This window comes from Salminus brasiliensis, chromosome 7 (genome assembly GCF_030463535.1).
Source record: "Salminus brasiliensis chromosome 7, fSalBra1.hap2, whole genome shotgun sequence".
Taxonomy (NCBI): domain Eukaryota; kingdom Metazoa; phylum Chordata; class Actinopteri; order Characiformes; family Bryconidae; genus Salminus; species Salminus brasiliensis.
In genome coordinates, this window is record NC_132884.1 from 27,933,196 (window position 1) to 27,948,280 (window position 15,085).

Consider the following 15,085-nt stretch of genomic DNA (forward strand, 5'->3'; position numbering starts at 1 on the left):
CTTACTGTTGGAAAAATAAGAATGATGTCCATGGAAGGACACTTCAAAGAAAGCCACTCTTGTCCAAAGAAATAACATTGTGTCCCATCCACTTGCATGCTTCTGGGAAAATGTTCTGTGGACAGATGAGAAGCACTCATCCCAACTGTGAAGCAGTGTGGAGGGAGCATCAGGGTTTAGAGCTGTGTTGCTGCTTCATGGCTTGGATGCCTTGCAAATACTGAGGGTACAATACATTCAATGGTGTATTTCTAACATTCTAGAGGTGAATGTTATAGAAGCAGTTCATGACCCCAAGTTGAAGATAAGTTGGTGATGCAATCAGACACTGACTAAAAAACACCAGTAAATCATCTAAAGAATGCTGGAAGAACAGTATGATTTGGGTTTTGGAATGGCTAAATCAGAGTCATAAACCCTTTCAAGATGCTGTGGAGAGGACATGGAGAGGACTGTCCCATAAACACGTTTGCAGGGAGAACTTGTCCAAAATTCCTCCTGAAGCTTTTGATGGAGATGATTGTGGTTAAAGGGGGTTCACTTACTTTTCTAGTCTGCACTGTAGATGTTTACTTAATGTGTGTAATAAAAGACACAAACTGTGCAACTATTTGTGTTTTATTAGCTTGCTTAGATTTTACTTTATAATATAACTGTGACTTGGCAAAGTGTGGCCATGCACATAGTGAACTGAGACAAGTCTTGCTAAGCAGAGACTGAGCATGAGCTTGAAAGAAAAGGAGGAGCTGTGGTGGTGGGGTGTGGAATGTCATTACAAGAAGGTGAGGGGAGAGGAGTAGTTTTATAGAGGATTTAATAATAGAGAGGAGGAGTTTGGGCATGGTCCCTCTCCCAATTTTAGTTATTTCATATCTCAATTTAGTTAGTAATCAAACCACATTTTATTAGAAATCAGTACAGATACCCAGGTATTTCCAAAAGGTTAATATACTTAATCCTTTTTCTTGCAACATACTGTACTGTACTTGACTTCACAATATCATTACAGTTAACTTACTGTGACACACAAGCTTCTTTCTTTTGCACAGACTGGATCATCACCTCTTCCTTTACAAGCAAGGGTCCAAAAGTGTGATGGTACAAGTGCGATTCACGCTCCATTAATTCTTCTGACCTTTGTGTCTAAATCACACTTAGTGCTACATTTGGCAACCATTTTACGGCATAACGCCCTTGCTGTGCTGCAAATCTCGCGTACAAACCTTGCGTCACATCGCCTATATTTGAGGCCCTCCGAACTGTTCTGACAGATCAGAGATGTCTCATTCACATTTTGAAAGTGCTTAGCATGATGGAGCACGCTCACTGTAAATTGAAAAATATGCAAGCCAAGCCCAAATGTCTACATGCAGAAACATAAGCTGGATATTTATTTGTATTTATTTCCATAATATTATATTACAGTCTCTGTAATTCTCTTGGGTTGTTTGTGCATGGCGTATACTTGAAATGCATACAAAACTTTTACATTTCTTGACATTAAAACACAGAAATAAGTGCAAATGAAAACCTGTATATACAAGATTATTAAATTAATGTAACTGACTGGAATTGAATACATTACATAATCATAGAATTACCAAATTATTACATAATCTTACATAAACTGTGGAGCTATCTGAATAATGGCCCTGTACCTCTGTGTTTTTTTTGATGCAGCAGCAAATCTGATGTAAATTACAGTCTTTTGACAAGTTTAAGAAATCAGATTATTCATAGCAATCAAAAACTGAACACCCCCACTTCTAAGTACAAATCTAATTCATTTCATTTGGCATTTGAGGGCGAGGATGTATGTAATCTGTGATGCCAGAGAACTGTCCATGCCCACAGTGGCAGTTATTAAGCCCTAAGAAAATGTCACCACATCCTTATTTTATCAAGTGACATTTCCTCTGGCCCAAATCCCCTGGACTGAGGTCCATCACAATAATCAGCATTGTCACCACCATCACTCTGTTCAAATGACATTAAACATGATCATCTAATTAAAAATATAGAAAAAAAACACACAAAACAAAACACACACCAATGATGTGATTACCTGCCGTTGTCTTGATTATATCTGTAGTGTTCCTTAAGCCCATGAAATCAAACTGGTAGAGTCTCCATGACTTCTGATCAGCTGCCTCCACTGAGTTCTTCCTCCACTTGTAAATCATTTCGTCTCGTGGGTAGCCGTCTGTAATTACGACAGAGCACATGTCAATGACCTCTGATGCTGTGTACAAGTGGTGATGGGTGTCTGAGTGCAGCGTAGCTGTAGGGCTTGCTCAGCGGCATTAGTTTGTTGCCCAGCACCTGCTAATAAAAAGCCACTCTGCAGCGAAATAAAGACAGAGGCAGGAGGAGAAAGCGAGTAAATGAGCGGTTTGGTTCAATATTGCTCAGCATCAATCTTGATCTTGTGACTGACCTTCAGGTGTATGTCTTTCTCACACACAACCATGAGTTCCAGGACAACAGCAAGGAAAGGGGCTGGAGAGAAGAGTCCCATAAGACTCGGGATTCTAATATCAAATCGATTTTGTGAAGAAGGCTTGGTGGATAATAATTTTTTTGTCATAGGCCTAATACCTGAGCACGTTCTGCTAAGGTATTTGTAATGTAGATTTCTGAAGCCATACCAGAGACCACCTTCTGTTCCCTGGAGATTATGCAGCACTTGAGAAATGATCCCATCTTAAACAGTACACTTCATGCATGACCACTGTTGACCTTTAGCCATTAGTAGTACAATATAATTCAATTTCATACCAAATGCACATTAATCCTTATGACAGTGTTTGGTAATAATCATGCCCAAAAGGCATCCGAGGTAATCAGCATTCAATTAAGAGTGCAAAGATATGTGTGGGGTAAAGAGTTTTAAAGAGCGTTTAATTGCTAATTGTTTTCTTGATTTTCTTTTTTTTTTTGTGATAAACCGTATTCTATTAATATTCCCTTCCTTATGCATTTGTATCTGTAGATAGCAAAGAAAATGTTTTTCTGGTTTTTTTTGCTAAATGGTATTAAAAATGATGTATAACATGATATTTAAAACAAACCACTACTACTGGACCAAATAAAACCTGAGACTGGTTGATTAAACCTTTTTTCTCCTTCGAAATATAATCCAGTATCTTTAAAACAGAACATGCAAAACCTGCCAATTTCAGAACCTCAGAACTGTTTTGTAACAGTCTTGATTTGTTATTTGCACCCTCAAAACATACAAAAACACAGCCCACTATTGAAAGCCCTAGTCAAAGCTAGTGAAATAGTAAAGCCACTTGGGGGGGGGGGGTTCTTAACACTGGAGTGTGTCACATCACCACCAGACTCTACTACTTATGGGAAAATGAGTTGCTACATGAAGATGCTACAAAGCAAATCCAGCGAGTGCAAATGGGGATCTGTGCTAGGCTAATGCTAGCCTTTTACCATCTCTTCTCTCTCTAACATCTGTGCCCTCGTGACCCCCCTCCCCAAACCCACGGGAGTGAGTGGGCGCTAGGCTCGCTAACCTGGCTACAGTCTCTTTAGCTTGTTAACCATTGCTACATTTAGGACACAATGAGAGAACGTCAACACTCCAGTAAGACTCAGGAATAATTACACTGTTACATAATAACAGGGTTACTATGCTATAATATGTGGCTTCTATGAGCCTGTTGTAGTGCTGCAAACCAATCAATTTTGCCAGTTTAATTTTAAGGCAAAATAACAGGGTTGTAAAACCAGGTCTGTACATGTTTTGCCTCAAGTTAAGTCACGTACATAGGATTTAGACATCAAAAAACATATTTAACAGTTAGTTTTTTAAAGTAATTTTCAAGTAATTTCTCTTTACTGAGTATGAGGCTTTTTGTGTCTATAACTAATTGATGAACTAGTTTTTCTTTCAAGTTGATAAATGACCTAAATTATCATTATCAGTCCATAGAAACCACCTGACCTTTGAAGCAATACACAGAGCAACAAGGTGCTCATCCAGTGCATTCTCTTTTGGATCTACCCCAAAAATCAATACTTCCTAATTGCTGAGCAATTTATCTAGTCAAGTGAGGCTATTCACTGTGACACGTTCTGCATTGACTATATCGTGGGTTTAAAACAATTGTGCATTCTGAGAGTGACACAGCTCAAAGGGCTAATTTAGCCCCGGTCTATGCGTGCCATAATGAGCACCTGTTGGACTCCCATTAGATCCATAATCCCTTTAATTGGCACTAGTCAGGGATTACTGAAAAGCTGTAACCCATGACGATTTGTTGCGGGTAAAGTAAGGTGCTTTATTAATTGTACCAGGAATGAACTGAAAAATGAACTTTCTCTGCCTGGGTGAATCCCATGGGTCGCACCATTGCATTGTAAGAGATAATTAGCAGCGTTGCACAGACCTTCCAAATCCTTGGTGAAATCAACCGTAAAATAGGTTATAGCAGCATCAGCAAAAGTGTTCCAGCTACTGTACATAGCAAGGGGAGTACAAGTGAAAAAGTGGCTATTGCTTTCCCTCATGATATATGCTCATCGTTTCTGAATCGTTGCTCTCGTGTTCAGCTTCCATTAGACCTTGTTAATTAGGTGGGGTTTGAGGTCTTGAAACCAGTGATTATTATCCATGGCCAGTGTCAAAGATGCACTCTCACCCCGCTTCATTTCAGCAGTCTTTCTCTCCGCCCCTGTTCCGGCCTCCCACATTTGTATCATACCGCTTTCATTATTGGAATGTCCCCAGGGTCTCAAAGCATAAAAGGTAAGCAAATTCCACTTAATCAGTGGAGAAAATAGTCATCGCCATGGGAACCAGAGCACCAGCCAATGGTTCCTTCTGGTGAAGAATGGGGTGCTGACGAATTTTCGCACACACGAGCTCCCTAAGGCAGTGGGCGACTGGGAAAAACGGACAGAGCAGGTGATTTAAGCCTAACACGCTGTGTGTGGGAAGCGTGGCACCATCAGAGCAAACGACTTTGTAATTTTGAGAATTCATCACAAGATGAGACTGCTATCGATCTGGGCAAGATAAAATGCAAGGCAAGTCATAGATTGCAGTCTGCAAATCCTGGTTCTGTCAAAAGTTAAGGGGCTGGAGGGATGGAGGTGAAGGGGGATGTGTCACGGTCTGGATAAAACATAATTTGTGACTATTTAAATGACCTCTATTACTGTCCGATGGAAAAGACAGTTTGACCACTGCATCTGGATAAATAATACATTTTGCTTCTTTTATTTAGTTATTTTTTTTAGGCAGACAGACAGCGCTTCACGCCTACAACACAGGGTAAATTCAAGTGAGCAGGAACATGACCAGGCACTTACTTAACTGTCTTTGCAGCAGCAAAGCTGTAAATGTTTGCTAATCAATGCCGTATATGTAGTCAGTTCTGCTGTATTGACTTCTGCAGTGAGGTCAATGCAACCTAGGCAAGGCTGCAGGAACTGAGGGAAAGGGATCCAGGTAAATATGGAAGGACACGGACACTGACAGTGAATGATGAAGAACTTCATGACAGCAGTAAATCCTTTTTCTTTTTTAGGCCTATCTCCAGCTCACATATCTGAAAAACAAACTTTTTACTTGTGACTACTAAAGTAAAAAAACGTCTAAATAAGCACCAGATGAAGGCTACAGCACTACAGGCCAACTCTAACTACAGTATGATACTACAATATTAGCACTAGAGATTTATTACTGAGTGAAACTTGGCTATAACAGCCTTACAGTTAGGATTAGGGCTGTGGTAGGTTTAGCACCAGGCTTATACTGTTAGGTTAGTTGTCGCCATGGTTAATATTAAGTTTTAGGTTCTAATTAATGTTGTTAGGGTTCAGGTTAGGGCCAGGGTTAGAGTTGGGTTTTTGGGTTCAAATTCATGTTTGGGTTGGGATTAGAACCATGATTAGAGTTAGGCTTTGGGTAATATACTGGTTACCACTGCCAGAGAATCTGGTGCTTTTCACTACTTCGTGTAGTCTAGGAAGAGGCCATTTGACTGACCTGCAAAGCAACCAATAGCAGTCTGCTGTTTGTGTTACATATACAGTATATGGATATACCCTGTTTTGGAAGGCTTGTTTTTGTCTCAGTGTCTAAGGCAGGCAGCTGGACACTACTGATTAGAATGTTACTGAGGGGAAAAAAACCCTTAAAGATTAGGATTAGGGCCAGATTTGTGGTTAGGGGAGATTGATGTGGATATTTACCTTCATATTTGAAAGAGATATTTAGTTTAAGTAAAGGTAAATCTACAGAGCATTTATAGTGGACTATCTAAAATGTTGCCTGTAGGCTAATGATAAACACCATATTTACATGCCTAACATTCTTCATTTCAGCTGACTGCAGGCAAGAGACACCATGAAATCTATGAATATTAGGCTGATCTTTCTACATTTTCTGCTTTTTGCTCAATTGAACACCAATATAAAGGAAAACAACCAAAGAATCATAAAACTGTAGGATCTGATAAAAAGATTCCCATTTCCGTGTTAATGTTTCACTTCATAGGAACAATTCCACTAAGCATTCGATCTGTTGAAATGGTAATGAGCATCTAATTACACTGGAAAACATTCAGTCTTTTTTTTTTTCATGCTGTTTGACGAGCAAGTAGTAAGAAAAAGAGAGAAATTGCAGCAACAAAAATAATCCTGAGTGACACTATCGATAAAGTGGTGTACAACATCATCAAGCAGAGTGGTGTTCAACATGTCTGAAAGACAAAAGCCAAGCAGGCAAATTGTTTAGTCACACATTCATACATTAGACTGCCAAATAACCACCTCCACACACAGTAATGAGGACAGCCAGCATACATCAAAGTCATGAATATGTATGGACTAGCGCATGGCTTCCCTGAAAAATCACAACACAAATATCTTCATAAAAGACTGTGCAGCATATCAAGCGTATATGCATAGTGTAATCACTTTGAACGTGTTCCAATAATTAAGATGACTTATGCTATTATTAAAGAAACCTGGGTAAGGTAAGGTATATTATAAGGTAGCTACAATTACATTTTGTCCATAGACTACCAAAAGGAAAACAGTATTGGAAGGGCTTTAATGGCTGGTTTATGTTCATTTTAGTTCTAATTTTAGATCTGCACTATATGGACAAATGTTTGTGGACACCCCTTCTAATGAATTCATGCAGCTACTCGATGTTGCACACACAGAGCTTGTCTAGTCCATGTAGAGAAGTACTGCCAATAGAATAAGACTCTGTGGAGCAGATTAACATAAACCTACTGGCACAATGCCTAATGCCAGGCGCAGGCAGAAGGTAGGGTAAAGGGTATAAAGCCGCCCAGCTGTGGAGCTGTGGAGCAGAGGAAGTGTGTTCTCTAGAATGATGATGCTCCATCCAATACATTTGTATGAATTGTGGATTTGGGGATGAGGAGGGGGGTGGTGTTCATCCAACATCCTGACCTTAATAACACACTAATACCTTAATAAATCACTAATTGCAATTGAATCCTCCAAAATCTAGTACAATGCACAGGACAGTTAGAACAGTTACATCAACCCCAACCAAAGCATTTTGTCCATATAGTGTGTCTATCATCTAATCAATTAGATGATAATTGTGTGTACCCATTTCAGAAGTTTATCTTCTGTTGGTAATTAGGATCTCAATCGATTGGGATTGAGGTCTGATGGGTTTTCTGCTCAGTGAAGGTGTCCCAGTGTCTGTCTGAAACGGTCCCACACAGATTTGGGCCTATACACCCTATATTTGTTATCACTGATTGTGGAGTATCAAGGTTGGGCTTTGCTTGGACATTAGGCACAAGGTTTGTGGATAAATAGAATAAAATGGAACACAGGAACTAGTGCAAAGTAATTCCTGCCTGAGGGCATCACGCAATAAAGACTTTGAGACAAAATGATTACTTTTTGCCCAATGAGCTTATGGCCAATATGCAAATTGTCTAATAAAAACATCACTAAATGAATCTATGCAGTTATATTCAACAGTGTAGAGATTAAATTGATTATCACTTACTAGCAATGGTTGCTTGAATTAAAGCATCTACTCACTGCAGTTTAACAGTTCATTTTTACAGTGTTCTCTTGCATTTCTTTCAACTTGTTATACACTGAATGTCTGCTCAGTCACTGTCTAATGCATCCAGTCTCTAAATATAGCACTTAACAAATCATTGAGTTAAAATGAAAACATATTTCAAGCTTCACCTTCACAGAAGTGCTTCACCATTAAATCTTCTCAACTCCCCTGACATCAAAGCCAAATAGAAGCTAATCCTGTTCTTACAGGGTTCGAAAACGAAAAAGAAAGGGATCCGTGTTGCAGACAGGAAGAGACACATGATCAAAGGTAATGGCTTCTGTCCCCCATCTCTAATTAAAGACTTCCGGATTTTAATGAACTTCAGTCCGATTTGGCGCCGGTTAAACACCATAATTGTCTTGAACATGCCAGAGTTCTAATTGTAGAGAGATACTGGACCATTCAGATCATAACCATATCATAGCTTCATCTCCTACCTTCCTCAGTCACGAATGTGCAGAGACGGGAAAAAAAAGTTACTGATAAACTTTAGCAAATATCCTTCAATCTCATTTAGCTTTGTTTCAATACAGTTACTCTTACACAAGAGAAAAACTTTGAGTTTAACATGCCTATCTGCCATTTCTGTTCATTTTAGAACCAGGCAGGAATTAGGCACTCTAGTCTGAGTGAATTATTGATAGCTTGATCTTTCTAGAGTGTGTTTGAGAACTGTAAACAAAAAAAGCATATTCTTGGAATTGCTCAGGTGGGCCTTGCAATGCCATTTGGAGTGCAGCATACACAGATGGACACTGTGTTTTTGAAGATTTAGACAATGTATAAATAGCAACACATAGTAAAACTAGCATTTTCCAATTCGACTACGATAAACTTGCACCCTGCTACATAACATGACATAACCATTTCATAAACATGTCATGAGAGCTGTCATATGCTGTCATGAGTTCTGACAGATTATATTCAGTAATATGGCAGTGTCATGTGACATAAACTGTAATGTTTGTCTAATGACGTTACGTTAGTATGTTAGCATAATCAGGGTTGCAACAACAAACCAAGATTGTGTAGAATGCTAGTAATAAAAAATTGTCAACCATGAATCAAGTGATCAATCAGTTGGTATGAGGAGAATGTAAAAATATAATATGAAAACGAATATATGAAAATATATGTAATAAATGATGGTAACATCCTTTTCTCATTCAGCTTAACTCACTAAATTGAGTTTAGTGATTTCAACTAGAGTTTGAGTTGTGAATCTCTGAAATTTGGAATGACTTGACACTGTGAGTTATGGCTATGTCTGTATGTACAACTGGATATACGCCACAAATTACATTTATTAAAAATATTTTGAGTTGGAGGAATATTTGTAATAATTTTCCAGATCTTTGAGTTGAGTCAGCTTATAATAGAGTTTAGTCTGTTGCCATTTGCAAAGAGTGTACAATACACACCATTTTAAACTCACACCTTTCTCATTGGATCCTGACACCATTCATGTGCATACTAGATAAGTGTTGTCTTTCCACCCAGACTACATTCTCTAAGCTATTCTGTTAAATTCTATGTAACAGTTCATACATGTGCATACTGGATCCGTGTGTTGTCTTTCCACCCAGACTACATTATCTATAGTATTCTCTTAAATTCTATATAACAGTTGAATGCCTGATCTCAGTGTTAAAGGCTGTAATAGATTTACATTTGAAATGTTTTACATAATCTGAACTTGAAAAGTAATGTGAAGACTTTCTTTAACTCAAATAAGCAAGTTGAAGACAATAAAAATGAACAAAGCTCCCGTTAAAAAGTCATAGCAAGTGTAATGTGCATTGCTATGTTGAAAACACTTATAATATATAGTCAAATCAACTTGCAGAGAGACATCCAGAGCCAAGCTAGACTTAAAGTCTAGCTTTAAGTTCTGAGTTGAAGTAAATAGTAATTATTTATTTTCAGTATATCAGGTTGGTTACTGTGATTGCACACAGACTTTCCCTGAAAACTCATTTTCTTTTTAGTCCTTTCACAGAACTTTAGCTCTCTAAAAGTATTTTGGAAATACCAAAATTGAATTTGGATTTGAAAATGATGTTTCGTGTGAGCCAATACAGTACAAGCTACAGTAACTCAGATAAGCACTCTGTACAGTTGTGGTGAGCAGAGAAGCCTTATAGGATGTTCTAGCTGGGCTACACCAAGAGCTAAGAACAGAAAGCTGAGGCCACAGTGGCTCACCAAAACTAGACAGCTGATAGCCTGGTCTGGCGAAGGCCTACATGTTCAACAGATAAGGCATACCGATGGTAGAGCTGCTAACAGAATATGTCAAAACTTTGTGGACAACAGTCCAGACTAGAGGAGGTGGTGTAATGGTGTAGAGGAAGATTTTATTGATAGACTTTGTTTTTTAATCCTGATAATACCAATCAATCATTGCTTGAATGTCAGTTTGAGTCCTGTTGCTGACCATGTGCATCTTTTAATGGCTCCTCAAACTGGTTTCAGGAAAATGACAGTGAGTCCAGTGGTCTTCAGTGGCTTTCCCAGTCGCCCAATCTACATTCAATAGAACACCTTCAAATATTTATTTTTAGTTGAATTAGACCTGGATTGAACCCACTCTCCAAATAACCTATAACATGCATCTTACACTAATAATCACCAGTAAACTGATCTCTTATAAGGGATAGAGTGCTATAATAAGGCATGTCCGTTCATCATTGCCCTTGTGCTTTGATGGAGATGCTAACGTTGTCTCTGGATGGTCCATGGTGTGCGTATGGGGTGAGTCAAAGCAATTCTCTCTGTTAATGGTACCAAGGTGGCAGGTAGTGATTCATGCGCCGTGTGCAGGGAAACTAGTTTCCATCAAAACAGGGGCATAACAGGGTTTAATACACTACCTGCAAGCATAAAATTGGAACATAGTCTGCCACCGCCCAGACCCACACTGAGTCTTTCTTGGAAACTGCATTATGATTGCAACCTGCTCTAGCAAACGGCTGGCCTGCTGTCGTGTATGATAGACAGACTTGCATATAAACTTCCAGGAACATGAGAAATGTTGCAGACTAGCTCTCGGACTTTACCACACAATTATCTGCTGGAACACTGAAAATCATTTTCACTTTCTGATCTGTACAGTTTAGGTCAGCTGTCATTTTTCAGCTCTGTTCCAATCCCCACACTGAAATGGCAATATCTGTGGATTATCTGTGGGGATATGGCCAGTCTGTGAACTTTCTATCTACTTACACAATGGCTTTCAAATCTAGTCCAGAAGTGCGAAGTTACTCTGCTCTTTATAGTGTGGCGTTTCCCTGCTGTAACACAGCTCTACTCAGGAAGGACTTGCTAATTAGAAAAAAAGCACCACAATAGGCAGGCTAAGGGGAATCCGCAGTGGATATATAAATTATACATATATACATTTCATCAAACAAAGCTGAGTTACCTGAATGTGCAGACTATGCATAAAGTCACCCAACAGCAATGTGAAAGACTAGTGGAGAGCCTGCCAATACATGAAAGCTGTGATCAAGGTTATTTCAAAAAGCAGGTTCAGTCAAGGTTATTTCACCATAGTGATTTTTAAATGCTCTCAGAGTTCAAATATTAGTACTGTTATTTAAATTTGAATAAATTTGAACTTCTTTGCATTATAATTATTGTAATAATTTATTTGCATTTACATTATTTGAGCAGTTGTCATTTCTGCAAATAAATGCTCTAAATAGTAATATTTGTATTTGGAATTTAGGGGAAAAGTTCTCCATGGTTTATAAAATACAACACGAAGTTTAATTCCCTAAACACATTGCCTAGAAATAGTAAAACCAGAGAACCTGATCATGTAGGGTGGTCTCTTTAATTTTTTTTCTGCAGCTCTGTGTGTATATATATAGGTAAGCTTGTTTAGGATTCTGCACTAGCACAACTAGCTACATGTTATTAGCTTGCTAATTCATGAGTGATGTTGTTTATGAGTCTAATCAAAATGGTAATGACCTGCATTATGCAATTTGTTTGAATAATCAATCATATAATTTGTTCTAATAATTGCATGCTAATAAAAACACAATACAGTTTGTTTTTGAGAACTGATTCTGGATAGCAGCATCCATATGCAGCAAACCCATTGATTTATAATTAGTCCAGGAAAAAGACCATTAAAACATGCAGGTTTGAACAAAGCAACTTTCTATATGTCTCAATCTTTTTTGCCAATGTTTTACTTTTTGACACACATTCAATCTGACAGTGTTCTTTACATTTCAAGTTTAGAAGGGTTTTTTTTGTAAAGTTGACATTTTGGAACTACAATATATCTGCAGTCTTGAAATTGAAACAATGTTTAACCCAATTTTCTACCCAATTTGCCAATTACCCAAAAGGCAATGCCTTTATATGTTTAACTTTCTCCTCCGACAAATCTAAAGCCAACCGCCAGCACGGTTTGAACTGCTGCTGAGGCAGATGGCCTGCACACTTGGCTCCCCAGCTCCAATACAGCAGCTAACAGATGCCTGGAAGTGAAGTAGGGAGGAAATGTCATCAACTCCACTCTCTCAGACTCTGGCTGCTGATGGCAAACCGCATGACCTGCGATTCGAACCAGCGATCCTTGGATCAGAGTCTACTAAACCATTTGGAGCCCTGTGTTTAACAATTCTATCCAACTTATTGTAATGCTGCTTCCCAATACTGCTGACAATATAGTGCAAGGCCTGTGAGATAGCCCAAGGGGTGGTTCTTAAAAAAGAGTTACAGGGGCCAGAAAGGAGTCAAAGGGGCCATTTAACACTGTACGTGACACTGATCTATTTGGGCCATGGGATAATGAATTAATAAAATTGACTCTGACTGTGTTCTATTACTTCAGCAGTGACCTGAGAGATTCTTCCGGACGGCATACAATTATTGCAGATCACTTGTGTGTGGGTGGGTGGCAGGAGAGGGGAGGGGGTTCTTGTAGTCAGGTATCATGTCAGTGAAAGTGTCCCTACAAGCAGCATGGCAGGGAAAGGACAACAACTGGGGAGAGTTTTAGCTGTCTGTTCGATTATTCAAATGGGGAGCGTGTGCATCGAGCGCATGTTCGCATCTGAAAATATGCTTCGGAGGGCATGCTACTTTGCTGGGCAGCGAGGTGTGAAATATTAAACCTATCCTTTTGGCAAATTGTTCCTCTCGGGAGGGAGCTCTCGCTGTGAGTTCTACAGGAACAGGCATTTCAGTCGAAAGACATTCAGCTCCGCGGCTACTCCATACCAGAGAGAAACGATTTAGAGCCTGTGCTGCCCGGACCTGCCCAGTGGACATCATCCCTCATTTGCATATCCCTTGTATTTAAAAATGCTGCACTTAGGACCCGCTGCTCTGAGGCCTTCGAGTGAAAATAGTGTGGGGGTCATCACCTGGGAGATGAGAGGCAGTCGATTGGGGATGAGGATGTTGGAATGCCTAAAGGACCGTTTAACATTTCCCTCCCACCTCACTCCCCCTGCTCTAGCCTGAGACAGTGGGCCTCGTCTGTATTCCAGACAAGTTCCGGAAATGTTTTAGGTCTTAGACTGACAGCTTCTTTCTGCCTGAGAGACAATGAACACAAAGCTCACTGGCTAGACCTTTCCGTTCCTCTGTGTCTGGGTGGCAGGGGTCATTCTCTGTGACTTTAGAAGTGAACGAGCCATGTTTTTTCCTTAATTGCATTATTCTAATGTTGCTGACAAATACAAAGCAACAGCTTAGTATCAGCTATTCTACTACAACCTATTTTTAGAAGCCATCTTCTTCCTGCCTTATGCTCTTTTTTAAAAAGGGCACCCCTGGTGCTTTTGATTTTATAAGTGGAAACAAGTTGGTTTTTTTTCTGGACTGCTAAAGCATGATTACTTTTTAGTAGCTTAATTTAACATGCTGCAAAAAGAGATTTTGCATACGACAGTATATGCACCTGTATATGCACATGGGATTCACAGCAGCCACACCCACCGACTGGCAAAAGACTGACTGGGTGGCAGCATTATGGCCTTCAGTGTGAATTCCTAAAACACAAAAACATCAAAAATGGGAGTTTGCAAACGTTCGCAGAAACGACTGGAATCCAGGCACCGAAACGTCTGAAAACTCTGGTTTGGTAAAGTCATGCTCTGAAAACAGGTAGGAAAAAAACTAATCCACCACATTTGTGAATTTATCAAGATGCTATGTTCGATTAAAAGGGAGAGCAAGCAAACCTGGATGAACCAGCCTACTAAATGTGCCTGAAAACACTCCTAAGACCATTCACTGGTCTTTGTGCTCTCTGGTATGAGATTTTATCCTCTAAACGGGTGTGATTTGAGCTTTGGTTTTTTGGTCATTTGAATTAACAATAACTGCCTTTGCCTTGATCAGATAATCGCATGTTTCTCTCCTGGTTTGGCTGTTTTCCCTAATAAAAGCAGCCATGTTGCATAATGTTTCGCCATTCAGTCCGACTAAAGTAGGCGTGTTCCAGGAGGAACATGATGACGATGCATACCGTCTATTGTAGGATATGTTATCCACATTGTGTAGGATTACTTTAACTCAATACAGTAATGTTCTGTGCATTTTTTTGCACAGAAAATAATAATAATAATAATAATAATAATAATTTGTATATCTATTCTGTATGAAGTATTTTGTGAAGTCTAAAATATGTGGGATTCTAGATGGTAATTTTGGTTTAATATTGTACAGCATTCTCTGATTTTAAAGAAACCACATTTCTGGCTTCCTACTAATCATTTGAGATCTGATGGGTTGCACAGTCTAGCATGTTAATAAATACATTTATTTACAACAGAATTAGTTACTGAAAACGCTCAGATCTTTAAATGGTAGCTTGGTATGTCTACCATACAACTGAGAATGAAAGCATTTGTCAACAAAGTGGAAATGAAGACTTTAAGAAAGGACAATTGAGAAAGATGGACAAGACTTTTGTGTTCATTCAGTTGGAATACCCTTTTGTGTTACTGCCTTCAAGCATCTGTG

General features: G+C 39.1%; 1 protein-coding gene across 4 annotated transcripts in view; it reads right to left on the reverse strand.

Moving 5' to 3' along the window:
* Positions 1-15,085, reverse strand: part of gabrg3 (gamma-aminobutyric acid type A receptor subunit gamma3) — a 129,099-nt gene that overhangs the window by 13,509 nt on the left and 100,505 nt on the right. For all 4 annotated transcript variants that reach the window (XM_072684430.1, XM_072684432.1, XM_072684431.1 and 1 more), the window contains one exon: positions 2,066-2,203. In XM_072684430.1, coding sequence (XP_072540531.1) covers positions 2,066-2,203 — 138 coding nt within the window. The remainder of the gene's footprint in view (positions 1-2,065; positions 2,204-15,085) is intronic.